Source organism: Struthio camelus, chromosome 2 (genome assembly GCF_040807025.1).
Source record: "Struthio camelus isolate bStrCam1 chromosome 2, bStrCam1.hap1, whole genome shotgun sequence".
In the NCBI taxonomy this organism is placed as follows: Eukaryota; Metazoa; Chordata; class Aves; order Struthioniformes; family Struthionidae; genus Struthio; species Struthio camelus.
In genome coordinates this window covers 142,625,520-142,644,930 of record NC_090943.1, presented here as the reverse complement: position 1 = coordinate 142,644,930, position 19,411 = coordinate 142,625,520, and the positions used below count along the sequence as shown (strand labels likewise).

The following is a 19,411-nucleotide window of genomic DNA, read 5'->3' as shown; positions in this document are numbered from 1 at the left end:
CAAGTGAATGTTCAGGCATTTTGCAGCCTCTGACACAGTAGTCAAATCTTCATCCTTGCCTCTGCTTAGGAGCTCAGTGACGTCCTCACGGGCCCAGGAAACATACACAAGACCACGTTCTTGGTGATTACAACTGGCATCAATTATAATAATGGGAAAGAAAAAGCAAACAAAAAAAGCACTTCTCAAACAATCTTCCACTTCCTGAAAATATGCATCTCAAGAAACCTCCAAGTGACCCTATGCTAACCTCAGAGCAGGTTCCCCACCAGTCCTGCAGAACCAAAACTACTGCTTTTGATTAGATACTGAGAAGCAAGTTTTGGAAGCGGGGGAAGAAAAAGGTAGCAAAACGAGAACAGAAATCAGCGCATGCCTTTTCTCATTAGAGGGTCTGCAGTGGGAAGAGCATCAGATTTTTTTTTTTGTATCTTGTCACATTACAATTCTTCACATTAATTTGCATATCACCTTCACCACCTTAACAAGGTTTGCTGCTTTTCAGGGTAAGATCATCATCTACTCCTTCACCGAAGGAGCAAGACCTCTTGTTTGGGTATGCCTAAGCTGGAGCAAGCATGGCACAGAGCTCCACAAACCTTCTGCCTTCAGAGCACACCAGCAGCTGCTGAAGATCATTTCAGATCTGCATCACAGTTTGATCCAGATGCTCAGTGAGCGTTTCCCAGTATCAGAAGCATCTCTCGCTATGCTTCAGACTTGGTGTGTAAGCATCTGTAGGATTTGACAGTTTTTGTTCACTATCTGTAACCTCCATAACATCTCTAGTCTTATTTCTCCCACTGAAAAATCAGTCACAGTGGCAATTGTTGGATTTAACGCCTTGCAAGAGTTATATGCAGGTCTCTCCTCCTCATCCCTCATTCCCTTCCACCCCGACAGACACTCTGCTGTTATCTTTCTGAAGGTCCAAGTTTCTGATTACTCTCTTGCACAGACTGAAAGCCAAAGCACACTATGGGACAAAGAGTCTGGACTCCAAACCCTTCCCACCGCCTAGGAAGATGCTTCCATGCCACAGCGCACAGCACAAAGCCCTACAGGGCAACACACCACAGCAGTGCAGGTGACATCAAGACAGTGCAGCTCATCTTGCTGATGCAATGCCTCAGCCAAGTGTGCGGGTGCTCTGGCAAAACTATGATATTAGTATTTTTACGCTGACATGCACTCCACCACAAAGACCGCAAAGCAGACATGGCCCTGAACTTCAGCAAAGACACCCTCTACAACCTGCTTACACATCTCAATTTTATATTGCCGTGCCAGGTCTTTAGTCTAAATTACAGCATCAACTGCTCAAATGAGCAGATCTGGTCCACAGGTGAAGGTGTAACAGTCAGCTACACAAGCTTTTCATGCTATAAATGGCATGAAAAATGCAGATCATAAATGCTACATAGAATTTGTTCCAAAGGGGAAAAAATTTTGCTGCTTGAAAAATTGGCTCACTGGGTTTTATGAAAGCTGTTTTTGAGTCATATGCAACGCACATTAAGATGATGAATATTTTCCTATAGGGGAGAGACTTAAGCTTCCCTAATCCAACCTAATGCCAAAAGGAAATACAGCAACACCCATGCCCTTTACTGCTGACAAACCACCACTTAGAATGACTGGAACACAGTGTAACTCTTCTCACATCAAATCCTGGAGCATAAGACCATGTTGTCCAATATCCTCCAGCATTTATTCTTGGCATACTCGCTTGAGTTGCCTTAACTGGACTATTATAGGCAGTGCCAATCCATGTAATCACCGAAGTCAGGAACACCTAGTCCCAGAAAGGTATTCACAGACAAAGCATAAAAAACAAAAATCTTTTTTCCTATGCTAGTCTTGTACCATTCCTTACTACCATATTTTGAAACATCAGCATATGATTTGTTACATTCGATTTGTTTTAAGTTTAAGGGTTATGCTGTTTAGGACACCTTAGTTCCTTTGATTTTAGGTATATCTTGTGGCTTACCTGAAAGCCACATGTAATTTAAATTAAACAAACAAACAAAACCTAAGGCACTAAGCTTCCTCAAAGACTTTACCTATGTATTGAAAATTATAGCACTTGAATTTTAGTTAAGAAAACACTAATAGTGTTTTGCTATCCAACCCCTGAACTACAGCACTGTCCAGGGAGAGTTTGTTCAGGTATGTACATAAGGGCTTTGCCTAATACAGTCAAAAATGTTGAAATTTAAACCAAGAATTAGAAGTTTCACATCTTGTGGCAGTGAGGAATCTGAGCATTTATTAAGTATACCATGAATGAGAGGAAGGCAACTATTCTGCATCTTAACAGCCCTACAGTGCTACCAAGGGTCCAGTGCAGTGCAAATGGCATACTGTTTAAGGAATATATGTACACTCTACTGTACATGAAACCATTGCCAAACACAAAACCAGCTCAGTGATTTTTTTTTTAAGCTTTAAAGTGAATATGCTACTGAATTGCTGTTTGACTCATCCGGAAGCCTGTGCTGCTCTTGAGAATAGATTTTGCCAAGTTGCTGGACTCTACCTCCAGGAGGGCCCTATCGTCTTTACAGGCACCATTGGGTAGCTGCAGAATTTAAATGAATTAAAAGCTTTTTCACTAAAATATTTCTGGAGCACATCTCTGCCAGCAGGGGGAAAAGAAAAAACAAAACAAAACAAAAAAAAGACAAACAAAAAAACAGGACCAGTGGCTAGTGGCAACCTGTGAATTGTTTTTTCATTCAATGGCCTTGATAGAATCAACAGACCACAAGGAAAAGGAGGGAAAAAAGAAAAGAGAAGACAAGGAGATGATTCTGAGATTATACTTTAATGGCAGAACATACAGTATAAACAGTTAGAGTTTTAAAGCTGCTTAGGAAAGAAATCAAACCACAAGGATGTACCATATCTCAGGGATATTTTTTGCCTTTCGATCAAGAGACTCTTATCTATCAGCACAATATACAAGCGAACTGCCATCTACCAGAGTACACAACAGATTGCCATACCTAGAACAGTAATTTAGACCATGGCAGCTGCTCAGAGTCTAAGCATATATGAATTCTCTTTTTTGGTCTGTTTGAAAGTTTTACTCCTCCCCTACATGATTCTTATTCCCGTGTATCAATAATGGATTACTGAGACACTCTGCAATAGCTGCTTGAAAGAAGATCATTCACAACAATTAAAGCCTGGATATCAGCCCTCAGACCTTAGAAGAATAAGATTCTTTGTAGTTTCAAAACATTGTTCAGCTTCACAGATAACCCACATTTGTGGAGTGACGCAATATGAAATTTTCATTATGTACATGGCCACGCTGGTCTATTTAGTATAATGTTCTTTGATAAGCTACAAGGGTGTTCGGTTTCAAGACATTTAGAACCAGATTAAGCCCTGCAATAACGTGCTGTAAGGAACAACAGTCCACTGAAAGGGAATAGAGTAGCCTGACATCACGGTGAAAGGTTTTTGAAACGGGAGAGAAAGAGGGCACCTGAATACCTTAAGGGGAAAAGGGGTGGGGGGAAGTAGTGCATCTAGTGTGGAATCCCACCAAGGAGAACTGGGAATTATAGTGCAGTAAATAAAACCTCTTCATCCCCAACAGCAATAGCAAGACAAACTCACTACTCTCCCAGTGCTGTTACTCACAAGAGTGTAGTCAGGGCTAAGGAAAAAAAAATTAAAACAGATTTTTCACCCATTTTACGGATTTTTTTCCCCCCTCTCTTTATTGTCACTAATTCTGTCATTTTATCTTAAAGCAACCACACATTTACACCACATAGAGATGAATTTCCTTCTGAATCTTAGTGACCAACAAGGACCTAGAGACTCCACTCCAGAAAAATTCAGTATAGTTTTCTTATAGCGCATAGCAGGAAAGCACTTCTGTGCAAGCTGAGGTCTTCACACAACCAAACAAGTGCCACTATGTTTCGATCCCAAGAGCTTCAGCTTCCATAACACATTTTCTGGAGCATATGCAAGTACGATTGTCCCTTGTGAAAAAAATAAATAAAAAGAGGATTGCATCCCCTCTTGATCCCAGAAAATCTAGTCTTCATAGAGAACCTGTGCATTTCTGTGAACTTTTCTAGTTCATACCCATTCTGTGGGTCAAAACAACTGATAGCATAGTCAGCTCTTTAAGTACTTGTGGAAATTAAGCAGTAGTGGCAGGGTAAAAGGAACTCCCACTGGGTAAAAAATGAGGGACTGTTGGAGTCTGAAGAGAGCAGTGAGCTTACATGCAGAAAAGCTAGGCCTGAAGGTCAACTCTACGCAAAGCGACACTTTCCAGCTCTTAATCTTGATAGCATTTCTCCTTAGCTCTCTAAAATTATCCTTAGAAAAATAGTTTTTAGAAATTTAAAACCCTGAGATAACCACGTGCAACATCACTTAAGCGTTACAGATTAGCAAAAAAATACAACCATACAACGACTTTTAGCCTCTTTTACTATTATCTGAACACAGGCAATCCAAACCTCCAAGCGCATCCAAGCTTCTCCAATATCAGCTATGGTCACGTTTCGCCGTATTTGCAACAACCAAACTCAGACAAAAGCTCTTTTTGCTGCTAGTTGCCAGAGTGCAATTTTTTTCTCACTGAGCCCACACATAAGTCCCTCAATTTCATTGGGGTAGCTTTCCGCTGTTACAACACAAATTTGTGGGGATGCGGGGCGGGGGGGGGGGAGGGAGGAAAGGAGCGGGCAGGGAGAGAAGATAGAAGAAAATACAACAGAAAAATTGCTCATCTGTCACTCTTTGAATCTTGTTTCTTTCCATCTGAAACAGCCTACTTGAATGAACTTTATATCATCCTTTGGATTTCACTATTTTCACTGGTAAGGTGTTAACAGTTTTATATTTGAGCTATCCTCTAGAAATCTTCAAGCCACTAGATGTTGGAAAGAACATGGAAAAAGCAGTTCCCTTTCTCTAAGGGGTGAGAGCATTGTGTTTTTGGATTTAGTTTGTTCAATTAATATACAAATATTCACCAGCAAAATATTAAAATACAAGAGTAGATTGAAACACTACGCAAGCTGTGACCCTCAAAATGATACAGTACAGAACTTATCATTTATGAGCATCCAAAAACATGACCCGAAACCCAGCTAAGCAATCTTAAATTTTCATATTAAAAAAAAAAAAAACAGTTAAAGTTGACATATTTCTCATTTCTATATAGATAAGGCAGACATGGTTGCCTAACTACTTCCACAGATACCTTAACATAAGACTACTACTTCGCATTCCTCCTTTACGCCATACCATCAAAAAAAGCCCTCCCTTCCTAGGAGAGGACTGAATTTAGTGCACATAAATATTTCATAACTTCATTCTGTCAAGAAATCAAACTGAACTACTTAAGGGCATTCTTCCAGGAGCTTCACACCCCAACTGGAAATATTCATCATATCCATTTCCCCACTTCAATCTGAAAGCCCTAAAGGTGCTGCAGCAACAATGAAAGACTGAGGACCTTATGTGCATATCATCCAAGAATAATATCCACCGAGCATTCACCTCCGTTAAGAAATGTAGAAACAACACAGTAAGGCTGTCGTCTTTGAAGAAAATATGTTACCAACTTTTCAATTCCCTTCTACATCCTGGTCCTCCAAAGAAAATGAATTCTGGCTTTGATAAAACCTCACAATCACTGAAACAACCAGCTACCACAGACATACTAGCTAGCTATGAAATCTAAATGGGATGTACGTAAGACATCTGAAGGTTGTTTGATTTCCAACAGTATAAAGCACGTGCAGCTTCCACTGGCCTCAAGAGGAATTCAGCACCTAATGAACAGACAAGGTCACTTCTGTGTAAACTAAAACTATGACTTGTGGATGAGTATCTACAAGCTGTACATTTCAGTGGTGCAGAGAAAAGAACTGCATCCTGATAAAACTGGTACAAGACACTACTTGGTTAACAGAGATAGCCTTAAACTTCATAAGCATCAGATAATATGCATTTGGAATGGACTTTGTAATTTATTTTCATCAGTATGTTATCAAGAAGCTCTCCAACAGAGCTCCACTTAGCAAGACAAGGACAGAGATGAAGACCAATGACCGTGGAACAGCAGGTGCTCCAGACTCTACACAAATATTGCATGTTCCCAACTTTTTCCCCTTTAGCAGACCACATGCTGACTCAAGGCTTGCTTTTCTCTTACTGCAAGACAATTTCCTTTGGAAATAGAAAAAGTCTGCTCTTAGTACCAGAGAGACTATGGCATCTATATTCTTTATAAAATATTGATTTGTCTGCCATCTGTCATTCCAGAAGTGAAAAAGTATGTCCATATGAGCAGGTAAAAGCAGACCCACAAGCCCTTGCTCCAACTCGGAACTAGCCAGACCTGAACCAATTCCAGTTCAAAAGCCAAATTGTCAACTTATTGCAGTGCTATATCCAAGCCTGCCTTTTAGCAGGATTTAGTAGAGGGCTGGACCTTCACTCATACAGCCAGACCAACAGCTGTCTCATGTCTGGCCATCTCAGGGCATGCTCAACAGAGCTCAGGTCTGTCTACTTCCATCTGTGTGTGCCCATATGCTTTAAGGGTGGCACACAGGAGAAAAAGCCTTTGCACAAAGTTAGCATCATTTTTGTCTCCCCAACAATTATGGTGAATTATGGTGCATTCCTGTCCCCAGTTCTGAAACGAGACCACCTTGCCCACCCCCTCCCCACAAAAGTCCATAAAGAAGGGTGGGAAATAGCTGGGGGGGGGGATACTAGCCTCATAACTCATCAACTTTCTCTGCACTCAAAGTTCTTGCAGGGCCCTTTCCATGAGACAGGTCAAGAGGAATGGGGAGGTTAGGAAGAAGTATAACACAGAGACAGGGAAATTAGTAAGTCATCAATATAGCCTATTAAAGTCTGAATCACTGCCAGCAATCTCAACTAAATTGACAGCCTAAAGTGCAGAGACTGGGAGGCCATGTTAGCTGTTTCAAGTGACAAAAGGTATTACCACAGGAGGAACTCTTTAACATAGCAGCTTTGCCATTATAATCACAGGACAGTGTATGGCTGATAATAATGAAAAATAGTCAGATGCAGTTAAAAAGGCAAAGAACCTTCTCTTTAACCTGCTCCTGAGCACCAGCTCCAAGAAAGCACTACAAGGGATAGGAAATGTACTGCATAACCAAAGGACAAAGTCAAAAAAACCCTGGCTTGCATCATCGCAAGATTATGGGAAGTGCAGTTAAGTAATAAACCAATCCTGGTCTTGACCTGCACACAGGATAGTAATAGAAGACATTTCCTGTGCCCCTTTTTAACTGTCCAAATCAATACAAAACTTTGTAAGAGAATTGCTCCATTAGATCATATAACTGCGAGGGCACTTCATAAGCTAATGAATCATAAGGTCTGGAAATTTTTCCTGATTTCTGAGATATCTTCTGCATTCCCTTAGGGCTGGGAGAGTCAGACAGTTTTTATGGGGCTACCACACAACATACATACACAGCATCATACATCAGCTGTTTGAGCGTCATAAAGAAAAAATACACAAAAAACCCACGCACACACACCCCCAAATGATTATTTCCTCAGTTCTCTGTGCTAGCTTACTACTTCTGAAGAGAAGTATGTAGGAATAGTAAGATGTTGCTGTGATAGCCATTCAGTTGCACTATTTTTGATTTCCTGAAGTGAACAGAAACATGCAGACTTCGAAACCATAGGTTAGAATACAAGTGAAGAGTAATAAAAAGTTTTCTGGAGACTTAAAAGGCCTCTCAAGTTACCCCTCTCTTTTACAGGTCTGTTGCTTTTCCAGTAAACGGCAAGCAGATATTTTGTGATTTAGCCCACTTTGTTATTTAATACTCTGTCTTATTTGGCCTTGATGTAGCCACCACAGCATCACTTCAACGCAATATGGGGTCTTTAAGCACTGCAAATGCCCTTCTATGTTCTAACTGGCGACTTCGAGGACCTTTCTCGGGGGCTGGCAGCTGGCAGCGCAGGCTTCCCCGAGTGCCCCTCGACACATGCAGTAACGGTGCGGGGGCAGAGGGGGGGAAAACCCAGATATCCTGACGCAAGGCAGCGCAGGAAGACCCCAACCGAAGCCCTAGCTTTGCGCCGACCCCACGTTAAGGGCTGGCTGCGGGGCAGAGCCCGCACGGGGCAGCGTTTCGGGAAGCCGCAGCGCTCTCCGGCTCCCTCCGGCTGGGGCTGGACGGGAGAATCTGCCGCCGCGGTCCGCCAGCCCGCCCCGCGGCTGGCCCCGCGGCGGGCTCCGCGGCTGGCCATTAACTCGCGGCCGGGCCGCTGCCGCCCGCCGCGGGCCCAGCCGGGCACCGCACCGCACCGCGCCCCCCGCCACCCCCGCGGCGCGGGGAGACGCCTCGCCTCGGGCCGCCGCCGCCGCCGCCTCACGCACCGCTGTCCAGCCGGGCGATCTGCGGGAGCCGGTAGGTGCTGACGAGCAGGTCCAAGGGGACGGCCACGGCGCTCCACTTCACCTCTTTGAGGCTGCAGCCCGGCGGCGGGCCGGGGTCCATCTTCCCGTCCTCCGCCCGGCCTGGGCAGCCAGACGCGCCGCGCCCCGCCGCGCCGCGCCGGCGGGGGGCTGCCGCCAGCGGGAGGCGGGCGGGCAGGCGGCGAGAGGGGCAGGCAGGGAAGGACGGAGGGAGGGAAGGAGCCCGCCCGCCGCGCTCAGCACCGGCCGCCGCGGGACATGCCGGGCCGGGCTATGCAGAAGGGGCCGCCCGCCGGGCGGCTGCTCCCGCTGCCGCCGCCGCCGCCGCCCCCCGGGACCGGCTGGGGCCGCCCGGCGCTCTGCCCGCTGCCGTGCCTGGCCCAGGAAGCGCCATCCCAGCACTGACTAATCAACAGGGTGCGAGAAACGCCTGCGCAGCTGCCGCTCCTCCCCGCTCCAAAAAGGAAAGTGCCGGGCTACCCGCCCGGCGGGGGAGCGCCGCCGCCGCAGCCCGCTGCCGCCGCCGCCGAGCCTGTCCCTCTCACTCCACCCTCCGACCGCTCGCCCGACCTGCAGCGGTTGGCGCCGCGCGGCCGTTGGGCGGCCGTTGGGCGGCCGTTGCGGGGCCCCCTCCGGCCGGGCCGCGCTCGCCCAGCAGCGGCCGCAGGGGGTGTGGGCCCCCCCCCTCCCGGCGGTCGTGAGGGGGTGCGGGCGGCGGGGAAGATCAAGCTACGCCTTGGAGCCAGGCTGTGACCTTTAAAGACGATCGGAGTGCTCTCCCTGCAGCCAGTTCCCAGGACTGGGGTTGGGAAAGGGAGGCTACGGCGAGGGAGGCCGTAGCACTGCACAAAGTGAGGCGATATGCATCATTTAATTGCCCTTAACGTGCTTGGCGTGCAACTTAGAAAGGTTCTGGCGTCTCTTCGAGCACATGGATTTACATGTGCCGCTCCCCTGTAAAATAAGCAAAAGGAAGCAAGAGGACAGGGAGATCCATCTGTACACACATTTAAATGTACAGTAAGTAGATAACATGTTTCACTTCATTTATCAAAGCGGTTTTGAGCAAGTATGTTGCATTAAGTCTTCTCACTATTCACCGTAGGTAATTTGCCTGTGAAATTCATACTACGTTAAGAATAATCCAGTTAAATGACAACTTTGATCATGTATCTCTTGTTTTAGTTTTCAGCTGTGAGCCACAAATGAATATTTAAAGTATGAAGAGTAACACACAGAAGTTAGAGCAAGATCTTTGACTTGTTGTTAGTGCACATGCAAGTATTAAATACACCGGGTGGGTGTTTTGTGATCTTCCGGCCACAGGAAAATTTTAAATCAACCACTAGTTCTCTTTTCGGAATGGTTTATGTAATGAAGCCTTATATAAGCTTCATAATTTTTTTCTTGTAATCTTGTGGGGTTTTTTTTTCCTATGGTAGGTGTAACATCTCCAGATTGCTAGACTAGAAACTGGGGGAGCTTCAACAGGGAAAACTTACTCCCGGGTGGTATGCTGAGTGTATTTCAATTCACTTTTGTATCAAAACTGAAAATTTGATTACAGTAAGCTCTGCTATGCTTAAGGCTGTCTGATTGACTAGGAACGTTATAAAAGTACTTTCCAGTGATTTATAAAAGGACTGAAAAAATCCACAACTAGGCTCTCTCTCCAAGATCTGTCTTCTGCGGTATCTGTCTTTGAGGCTGTTGGCGATTGCTGGGCGAGAGCTCGCAAGAGTTGCAGTGCAAATAGCTCTCCTGCCCTTCCTGCTTCCTCACGTGCTTTCTAAAGGAGCCAGCCCTGCTGAGTGTCTTTGTTCACTGCTGGTGCCAACAGCACCACAGGCACATGGAGGGCCAAGACAGATACGCGCTTGTTCTGCTCCATGGCAAAGAGAAGCTGGTGCTGCACGCATGCTCTCCACCGTGATGGATCTGGGTTGGTTGGAACCCCACCTTGACAAGGCACTGGGATTTCCCAGCACTAATTATGACAAACCATAATTCTCTCAATTCAGTTATGGTGCTACTAGATCCTAGTTATCATAACAGCATTAAAAATATCCATACGGATTGTGGATTTTTTTTTGTAACTTGCATCCCTTTTACAAAGTCTGCAAAATGCTTTGAACAGCTTCAGTGAATGGAGCTATTGAAGTGCAAAGTGATATAATAGCTAAAAGCATAATTATGTGAAATATGGAAATCAAAATAATGGTTTTAACTTTTTCAGGTTTGACAAGGTTACTGGATGCAGTGGGATTCACCAGGACTTGAAGAATTGCTTGAAGAATTGCTTTTAAACATGATTTTAGCCAGCGTTAATTCCAGGATAGATACAGTCTCACAGCATATGCTTCTCTCAAACATCATGCAGTTCTGCTTTCTGGGAAGAAATGTATCTTTCACACCTGAAATAGCAATTGCTAATTTTTTTTTAAAGATTAATTTCTCCTTCTTCAGGCAGTTTTATATGTCATACAGTTTTTAAGCCTTTCTTGTTTGTTTGCTTTCTAATTGTAGAAACCTAACATACTCTTTCCCATTCTATTTGAACACAATGCATTTTTTTAAATGTAAATTCTCGACACAGCCTAAATTTCATTTAGTTATTTTCAGGCAAACTAACATCATAAAGCTTATTAGCATTTAACTGTTTCACTAGAGCTCTTAGAGTGACCTTGTTACATGCCCTAATTATACTGTAGCTGAACCTTCTTGAAATATATTCTAATATTACATGTACAGCATTCAAATCACAAGCACATATGAAACTGTGCCTCTTCCTTGTTTTAACTGCACCTTATGTATAATTAACACTTTAGATACAATCATTTCCCTGATGTTTAGCAGTGCCTCAGACCTTTAGTGTGATCTCTTACCAAGTCTCCTACACTGCTGCAAAATACTAATTAAGTTAATGAAGTCAATAAACCTTTACAGAAATGAGTGCTAGCAGATCCATTTCAGGATCAGGGCCTCATTTTTTCAGGAGCCCTTAGTTCTTGTGTATGTGTCTTTCAGACAGCATTCAGAGACAGTCTTTTTGTATCTAAAAGAAATGGTAGTCATGAAAGTAAGCAGTGGCAGGGGGACTCGGAATAATTCCTGAAATTATTCTCAAGTGCATTTTGAATTGACAACATTTCATGTTTGTTTAGCAATGCAGTTATAGAGCAGGCTATAAAATCTCTAATATATTTATTCTATTGCCAGTAAAAAGATTTTTAAAGTGTTTCAGGTCATCATCCATTCATATCTATGGTAGCATTTGAAATGGAGCTGTTCAAAAGAAACTGTTTTTTTAGTCTGGTAACTTGCTTTACAGTTTAATATGCATACACCAAATAAAATTATGTGCCTTATACAGTAAATTTCACATGTTAGCTGTGGAGCCATTTCAGACAGTTTTTCTTTAAAATAAATTCTTTACAGAAAAAAAGAAATACCCTCCTTCTTCCTGTATGTGATTTGCATTTACAGCAGACCTGATTTTCAGATAAGTAAATGTTCACAAGTCCACTTAAAATAAGAGGAGCTGCAGCAATCATTTCAGAACTGGATCTTAAACCTTTCTTGGCGGTGAGGGGGAAAGTGGAAAGAGAACAGCATATTTGGTATAGTTGATGTCTGCGTATCTCATGTTTTGAAAGAGAACACTATTCCTGTCTTATTGGTAAAATCCAAGCAATCTTTGCTCCTACAAGGTACTGTAAAGAGACCTGCCGTTCTGGTATGTACATTTACCTTTTATCTTCTCTCTCATTGTAAGAGGCATCCTTTTTTTTTCCAGTCAAACCCCTCATTTAACCATTATTTCTTCTAAAAATTCCTTCAGTAGAAATTTGTGTGACGCTATCATCCAGCCAGCTTAAGAGACAATTCAGAAGTAAATGAAGATAACGCTCTCAACTTACAACCCTTTTTCTAATTGGGTAAATGCCTCCAAACACACTGTGTAGCCGTTTGGTAGGGGTTTTTTTGACCTGTCTAATCAGAGTAGTTCTTCTGTGGTGGCACACCTCTGTGGACAGAGACCAGGAATACTCCCAATGCTTGTGCTCAGAAAAAGGCAGAAGTTGCTTCAGTGCAGGAGAACAAAAATGCAAAGAGGAGAGGAATAATGCTACCTGGAGTGTTAAACAGAGAAGGGGTAGGGTCCTGCCAACCTTCGCTGTGGTTAGGAACCTAAATAATTTGTACCTCCCTAGGGCAGGCCAGTGACTGGACAGCAGCTAAGCCACAAGAAATAGAAAACGTTGTGAGAATGAATAACATACAGAAGGAATTCCATAGTTTGAAAATCCGATTAATTATAGAGAAATTAAAATTACAGATCAATCTGACCATCTTTTATATGTTTATTTTCATTGTGAATTTCAGTCTTAAGAAGAGGAGGAAAAAAACCCCAGCAAAATAGAAACAAAGAACTGAACGCAGACCTAAACTCAGAGAACTGTGAGTTCAAGACAGCTTCAAGTTCCTTAAAGATCCACTGCTGAAGGCAAAATTGCAGAGGAAGGAGAGGAAGTGAAATAACAAACTAACTTGGCTGAATTGGAAGATTTTCAGTGACCTGAAACAAAGCAGAAAGTAGGTCAAATTACTAAAGTGTCAATATGTATAAATATGCAGAACATGTATGGACAACACCAGAAAGATCAAGTCTCAAAATGTTAGATAACTGGAATTAAAAGATAACAAGGATGTTGGAAAAATGCACAGTGAGAAGACCAAGGAAAAAGTTAATGTTATTCTCTGGAGGGAATCTATTCACTGATGATGCCCAGACAGCAGTATCCCAAATGTCTTTTTTAATCTCAGTTTTCAATTTAAGAAGGCAGATGTGATTCAACCACTAGCACTACTGACAAAGGGCTAAGAGTTTAGGCTAGAATAATGAAGAAATAGATTGGAAAATACTTAGATGAAGATTTTTGAGCAGAGTGGACCCGATGAAATCCCTTAGGTACTCAAAAAACTGCTTCAAGCAACATTAGAGCTGCTACTGACTATCTCCAAGAATCAAAAGAGGATGTGTGAGGGTTCAGAAAATTGGAGAAGGCAACCATTGCATCTCTCTTAAAGGGTAGAAAGGAGGAGAGAGCGCTGCAGACTGATTAGCTTAATTTCCACTCCTCAGAAAGATCTGAACAGGTAATCCAACCATTTGTAACCATCTAGAAAGCAGAGACAAGAGAAGTAACAGTGAGAAGTGACAGACTCCTCTGTCAATACCAAACAATGTCTGTCAATACCAAACAATGTGAGATCAGTCTATGAGGAGGTAGCGGGCTTTGTGGAGAGGGCAGAAAGAATGAAGATCATAGGGTTTCATATACTGTGCTCTTACCTGAAAAGAATATGGTCTAGAGAAGTATATAAAACAAGTGCAAAATTATTTCAAAATAATTTATATTCTCAAGCTGGAAGAACGTATCAAATGGGATTCCACTGAGATCTGTCTTGGGTCCGGAACTCTTCAGTATTTTTATCAACATCTTGGATGACTAAATAGAGTATACTTATTCGCATTTGAAGACCACATCTACAGGAAGGGGCTCCAACTATGCTGGAGTACAGCATTACGATTCAGAAAGATCTTGGCAAACTGGAGAAAATGAAAGGCAACTGAATAACGAGAAATTCAAAATTCTACACGTATGAAGGAATAATCAATGGCACAAATAAGTATCAGGATGAAAAAGCAGTTTTTAGAAAAGAGGCATCATGGATCACAAAGTGAACAGTTAGCAACATCAGGTTATCTTACGCAGTTGCTGAATATATAAATAGGAGCATCAAGATAATGAAGAAATCATTTAAATCTATCCAGCCCTTATTATTTAAACTGGAATATGGTGTTCAGATTTGAGCTCTGTACTACAGGATAGTTGAGGACCAACTCAAAAATATCAGGACAGCAACAAAAACAGCAAAGGATTTAGAAAACCCAGACTCTAAGGAATGGTAGGAGGGACTGGAATTCTTTGGTCTAAAGAGGAGACGGTGCCAGACCGTGGTATTCACAAACATGAGGAAGAAAGAAAACCTGCTTTCCATGTGTAGCAGTTACTTTAGGTATTAGGAAAACTTCTTACTTGCCAAACCAGTTAAGTAAGGATTACTCAGTAAAGTTACTCAGACAGTGGAATCTCCATCACTGCAGGTCTTTAAACAAACACCTTCCTACAACTGAGCATGTTTGGCTGATCTAGGACTAGGATAAAAGAACAAACTAGACAGCCTCTCAACATCTCCTCTGGCACTATTTTCTTCATTTGCTACAGTTTTATCTAAGGCAGGGATTATCCTTTGTTCTTCATGTTCAGATTCTGATCTAAATGCTGGCTTCAGTAACTGTGTCTACGCTACTCATGGACAGTAGTCTCAGAAGCAGCGGGTAAGTGTGCAGCCCCTTCCTGAGTCACACACCTGCAAGCATACTAAGTTGCCTACCGCACAGTAGCCTGCCTGTATGCTCAGGCGTATTAGGTCCCATGTGCTTCAGAAAGCGCTTTCCAACCGACCTCAGTGTCTCGATAGCAAAATTAATTTTACGTATAATTTGAAAGCAGCCCTCAAAAGAGTCAGAAACATTGCAGGAGAGTAGTAACGTTCCAGAACAATAAGCCAGTGGAGCTACTCTGGATGTGTTGGGGTAGCTCCGAACAGGATTTTGCACAGTAGTTTTTATTCATTCAGAAATGGTGGTGTAACAGCTTAATAATCAGGAAGAACCACATCTCCTAGACCAATGAGAAGAAGAAGACGACGACGACGACGACAATATAATCACAGCAATTCTTCACATTTCACAACTTGCATTTGCTTTGTAGGTGTCCTGCAGGTTTGGATTGTGTTGGGTTTGCTTTTAGTTAAAGAAAAATAAGCTGACATCCTGATTCTGCCCTCATTAAATTTAACTAAAATCTGATATCCTCCACTGCGGCTGATTATATACAAGTACAAAAGAGATTCAATGAGCAGACTTAGATACTTGATATATTTCTACTCCGAGGAAAAAAAAAACATTTAATACCTAAAAACATGAAATGCGCACTGCATATCTTTTTAATACTGTGATCACTTACGACAAACAGAACAAACTAATAGAACACTTGAAAATGCAGGTATGCTAGTAAAACCTGTTTGAATTATTTTATAAAACAACTTTTTATCAGTAAGAGATGACTACTGGACTACAATTTTCCATGTTCTCTCCTTTCTAAAGAAGGCTCAGTAACGCACAGATATTGTACATAATTTCTTCTTTCCTCTCAGTCTTCACCTCTGCAACCTCCTTGTTCAAGGGTATTCAAGTAACACATTTCTAAAATGGACATAAAAGAAACAAAGCCAAAAATTCCCAGAACGTTATGTTAGGGGACTACTTAGTGAATTAGTAAATATCAGCTTTTTAAAGAAATTTTATCTTGGGGATGGCATAAGTGATTTCATATATCAGAACCTTGCCTGTGTGATAATGTTAATGTTCATGACAAGTCTGGTATAAACAACACAACAATGTTAAGGTAAAATTTTTTAATAAGAAAAGATTAATACACTTAGATTTAATTTGTGCAAACATTTGTATGCAAATGTTGTCCTCCCGTGATATTCAAAAGTCATGCAACTTTAACTTCACTTTAAAATTCTGAAAATAGGATATAAAATGTCAAAACATTTGGCAGTCAAGTTTGTGTACTACAAAGGATGCCGAGATACTGTGTTTTGGGACTACAGGCTCACTTTTAACATCCTTGGCATTAATTAATATTTTCTGAAGAGAAAATGGAATAACAGATGATATTTCACAATGCACAGCAGGTTCTCTTCTTACTTTCACTTAGATCCACAACATCTAAGTCACATAATAGACAGGATTTCTGTAAGACAAATGAAAGCAAACATATAACTAAGACAACCGGAACACAGCAGTTGAATAGCTTGAATTTTCTGTTTTTATATTTTAACATGCAAATATCTGGTGGGATCACTGGGTGTATCTTCCCTATTTTTTTCTTCCTATATATTCCCTATATTTAAATACAAGTTTGCAGTTTTCTAATAAATTAGATGCAGACTGATGCCAATGCAAGTCACAAGTTGATATATTTACATTCTATAGCTGCTTCAAACATCTTTTCTGACCGAAAGTAACAGAGGATAGAAAATGTCTTTTGAGGAAACAGTACAAACCATATGAACTGATCCCGTAAATCTTTGCTCACAAGAATTGTTCTAAATGTACAGGCATTTCTGTTGACTACACCAATTTTCAATAATTTGCTGTTAGCTACATTAATCTTGGAAGTATTGAGCAAAAATGTGATTTAAAGGGAGGGGAGCTGCAGATCAACATCCATTTAAAAAGGCATAGGCTATTCATTGTTATGAAGGAAATGAACTTATTTTGTGAAATTTATTATAATCTCTATATTTTCTTGCCAGTATTTAAAAACCAGAAATATCCTCAAATGCAAACAACTCCATCTTATCAAGACAGAACTATCAAAATAGCATTCCACCCTTGTAAAACATTTATTTGCCACTTGCAAAAGATTTAAAGATCAACAACAAAAGGACTCCTCCTTTCAGCAATGAACTCAACTAGATAATGAATGCTGACCAGAGAAACCATCAAAACCAGCTATGCAAACTGTATGAGTAAATGTTGCAACTTTGGACACTTAAAAATATGAACAGAAAACCCCACATTCAGGCACAAAAACACAGAGAACATTGTCAGGTGCCTAGGAAATATGTCCTAACTTCTCCACTTTCCATTCTCCTGTATTCTTCTTGGCAGGTTTACTGAGTTTGTAATGATACAGAGAAGTACATGCAACCACTGGATTCACCATGTTCCTCTCTCAACCCAAAACCAACGGTCATAAACATCCATTTCTCACAATAAAGGGAAATTTTCAGAGAGGACAGCTATCTAAGCAGGAATTTCATGAAATTTAAAGCATAGAAAAAGAAAAACAAGGGAAAAATGGCATCAGGTAATACAATGATATTCATTATTTAGAAACCAGAAGTCACTTGTTTGATAAATCACAGACTAGTCTATCGTTGTCTACATCCAGAAAGTTTCACCTCAAATTATTCAGCTGATTAAAAGGACGAAATGAGGGGAAAATAAAAGGTTCCCTCAAGTTAAAATAATTCTTGCATCCTTTTGGTTGAGAATATTTAACACTGCTTCAAATTTTGGAGACGACACTTGAAATCTGAGTTTTTTCCCTCTGGCAGCTGTGTGTTCTTCCTCTTTATGTGTGCTAATAGGACTGTGCCATGCTGTTCCAGAGAACGAGCAAGTGAGCATGCCCCCCTGGGACTGCAGGGACTCAGCAAGACTCCCACAGACCATGCTGATGGATGAGAAGATCAAACACAAGGGAAGGGATCGGAAGTGATGAATAGAGGCAGGAACAGAGAGCAGGAAAGGTGCTGTAGCGGCTGCACCTCAATATGGATGCCAAAGCTGTCATCAATAAAATTATCGAAACTTATTGTTCTGACTCTAGGGTATTTGATGACTGTTTGTGACATACTGATTTTAGGAAATACTTGCCATTAGTGACATACAAATGATGGGTGAAGAAATACAGCCCATGTACTTTTATTTTTCTGCTGGAGTGACAAGGGCCAATGAAGATAACATCATTTTTATTACCCTTGAAAGTTCCCACATAAATTTTGACATGCAGCTTCATAACTTCTGTTTTTTTTTTTTTTTTTTTTACACAATCATGTAAGATGCTTGAATACAGGCATTCACCATTATGGTCTGTGCTAAGCAGAGACAGTATTTGATAGAGACTGCAATTGCAGATTGTAAATATAAAATATGAAAACCTTTTTTAAAAGAGGGAGCAAGGCAAAATCAAAAGTAAACAGCCATAACTTTGTCATCTCAAGGAACACAGCACCGCTCTGGTTTAGAGACAAGATTCTGAGAAAAAGCTTTAGAAGATAATGGTACAAAATAAAATTTTAAATGCACTCTATTATGGCCAGGAAGAAATAACACCAAGCATTCATTATTGTGGACATAAACTACATAGACTTTGATTTATCTCTGCTTTTTCTCCACAAGGGAAACCCTTCAGTGTAGATAGTAAAAGAATTCTAGAAAAAACCCTGTTGAAACAATTTCAGAAATCAAATTTATTTAAATTTAGAGAACATAGGTAATTTTAAAATGCTTCAGGTTATATCTAACTTAATGCTTTCAGTTAAAGGAGAGAAACATATATACCCTAAATGCTGAAGACGCTTATTTGCAAATATTTTACTGCTTAATAGTACTTTTGGTGGCTAGTAAACTGTTCGCATATAAGTATAGTAAGAATCCTTAGCACTATAGCTCATTAATAATGGCAAAACCTATTTGACAGTGAAACTGTTTATATTAACTGTAAATTCATTATCTGATAATAATTAATCAATAAATTATCCAGGACAGAAAGACAAAACCCACCTCTCCACAGATGAAGAATAGGTAATAGTTTGTTTTCAAAACCATTTAAACATGAAGACTTTAAGGATCACTTCAGTTTGATGACCCACTTTCACATAGGATCTTCTTCAAGCAAATAAGGGTTTAGGATTCATTTAAGCAAATGTGCTATTCATACATTTAAAATATGCATATTCATAACCTGAAGAGATACTAAGAGTCCTGCATAAATGGCAGAACCAATGATGTGGTCACCCCACAAAATGCCCTGCAGTACTCAATTTCAGTGAAGCCTCGGAAGAGGTGCGGCAGCCTGCTCTTGTGAAATTACAGATGGGCGGTATGCAGATTCCTCCCAATGGAGAGAACAAGGCAGGCAACATTCTTGGCTCATGGCTCCCTTCCTCACAGCGCTTACCGTTTTTGCTCACATTTCAACTCAACCTGTTGAAACGTACTCCTCT

General features: G+C 41.3%; 2 protein-coding genes and 1 long non-coding RNA gene across 7 annotated transcripts in view; 1 reads left to right on the top strand and 2 right to left on the bottom strand.

The window, feature by feature from the left end:
- Nucleotides 1-8,623, bottom strand: part of GAREM1 (GRB2 associated regulator of MAPK1 subtype 1) — a 106,487-nt gene extending 97,864 nt beyond the window's left edge. For 2 of the 3 annotated variants that reach the window (XM_068932795.1, XM_068932796.1), the window contains exon 1: nt 8,435-8,622. In XM_068932795.1, coding sequence (XP_068788896.1) covers nt 8,435-8,555 — 121 coding nt within the window. In that variant the 5' untranslated portion in view covers nt 8,556-8,622. Of the gene's footprint in view, nt 1-8,434 lie in introns of all 3 variants that reach the window. The other variant, XM_068932797.1, reaches the window with a different exon arrangement.
- Nucleotides 8,624-8,820: 197 nt separating this feature from the next.
- Nucleotides 8,821-15,868, top strand: LOC104149448 (uncharacterized). Of its 2 annotated transcripts, none has more exons than XR_695333.2 (3): nt 8,821-9,493; nt 10,710-10,874; nt 11,912-15,868. It is a non-coding gene; the product is annotated as an uncharacterized lncRNA (long non-coding RNA). The 2 variants fall into 2 exon arrangements; XR_011139249.1 differs by having other exon boundaries at nt 10,710-12,209; nt 12,860-15,868.
- Nucleotides 15,869-16,006: 138 nt separating this feature from the next.
- LOC104149473 (ras-related protein Rab-10) overlaps nt 16,007-19,411 on the bottom strand; it is a 31,981-nt gene continuing 28,576 nt past the window's right edge. For both annotated transcript variants that reach the window (XM_068932800.1, XM_068932801.1), the window contains one exon: nt 16,007-16,365. In XM_068932800.1, the coding sequence (XP_068788901.1) occupies nt 16,291-16,365 (75 nt within the window). In that variant the 3' untranslated portion in view covers nt 16,007-16,290. The remainder of the gene's footprint in view (nt 16,366-19,411) is intronic.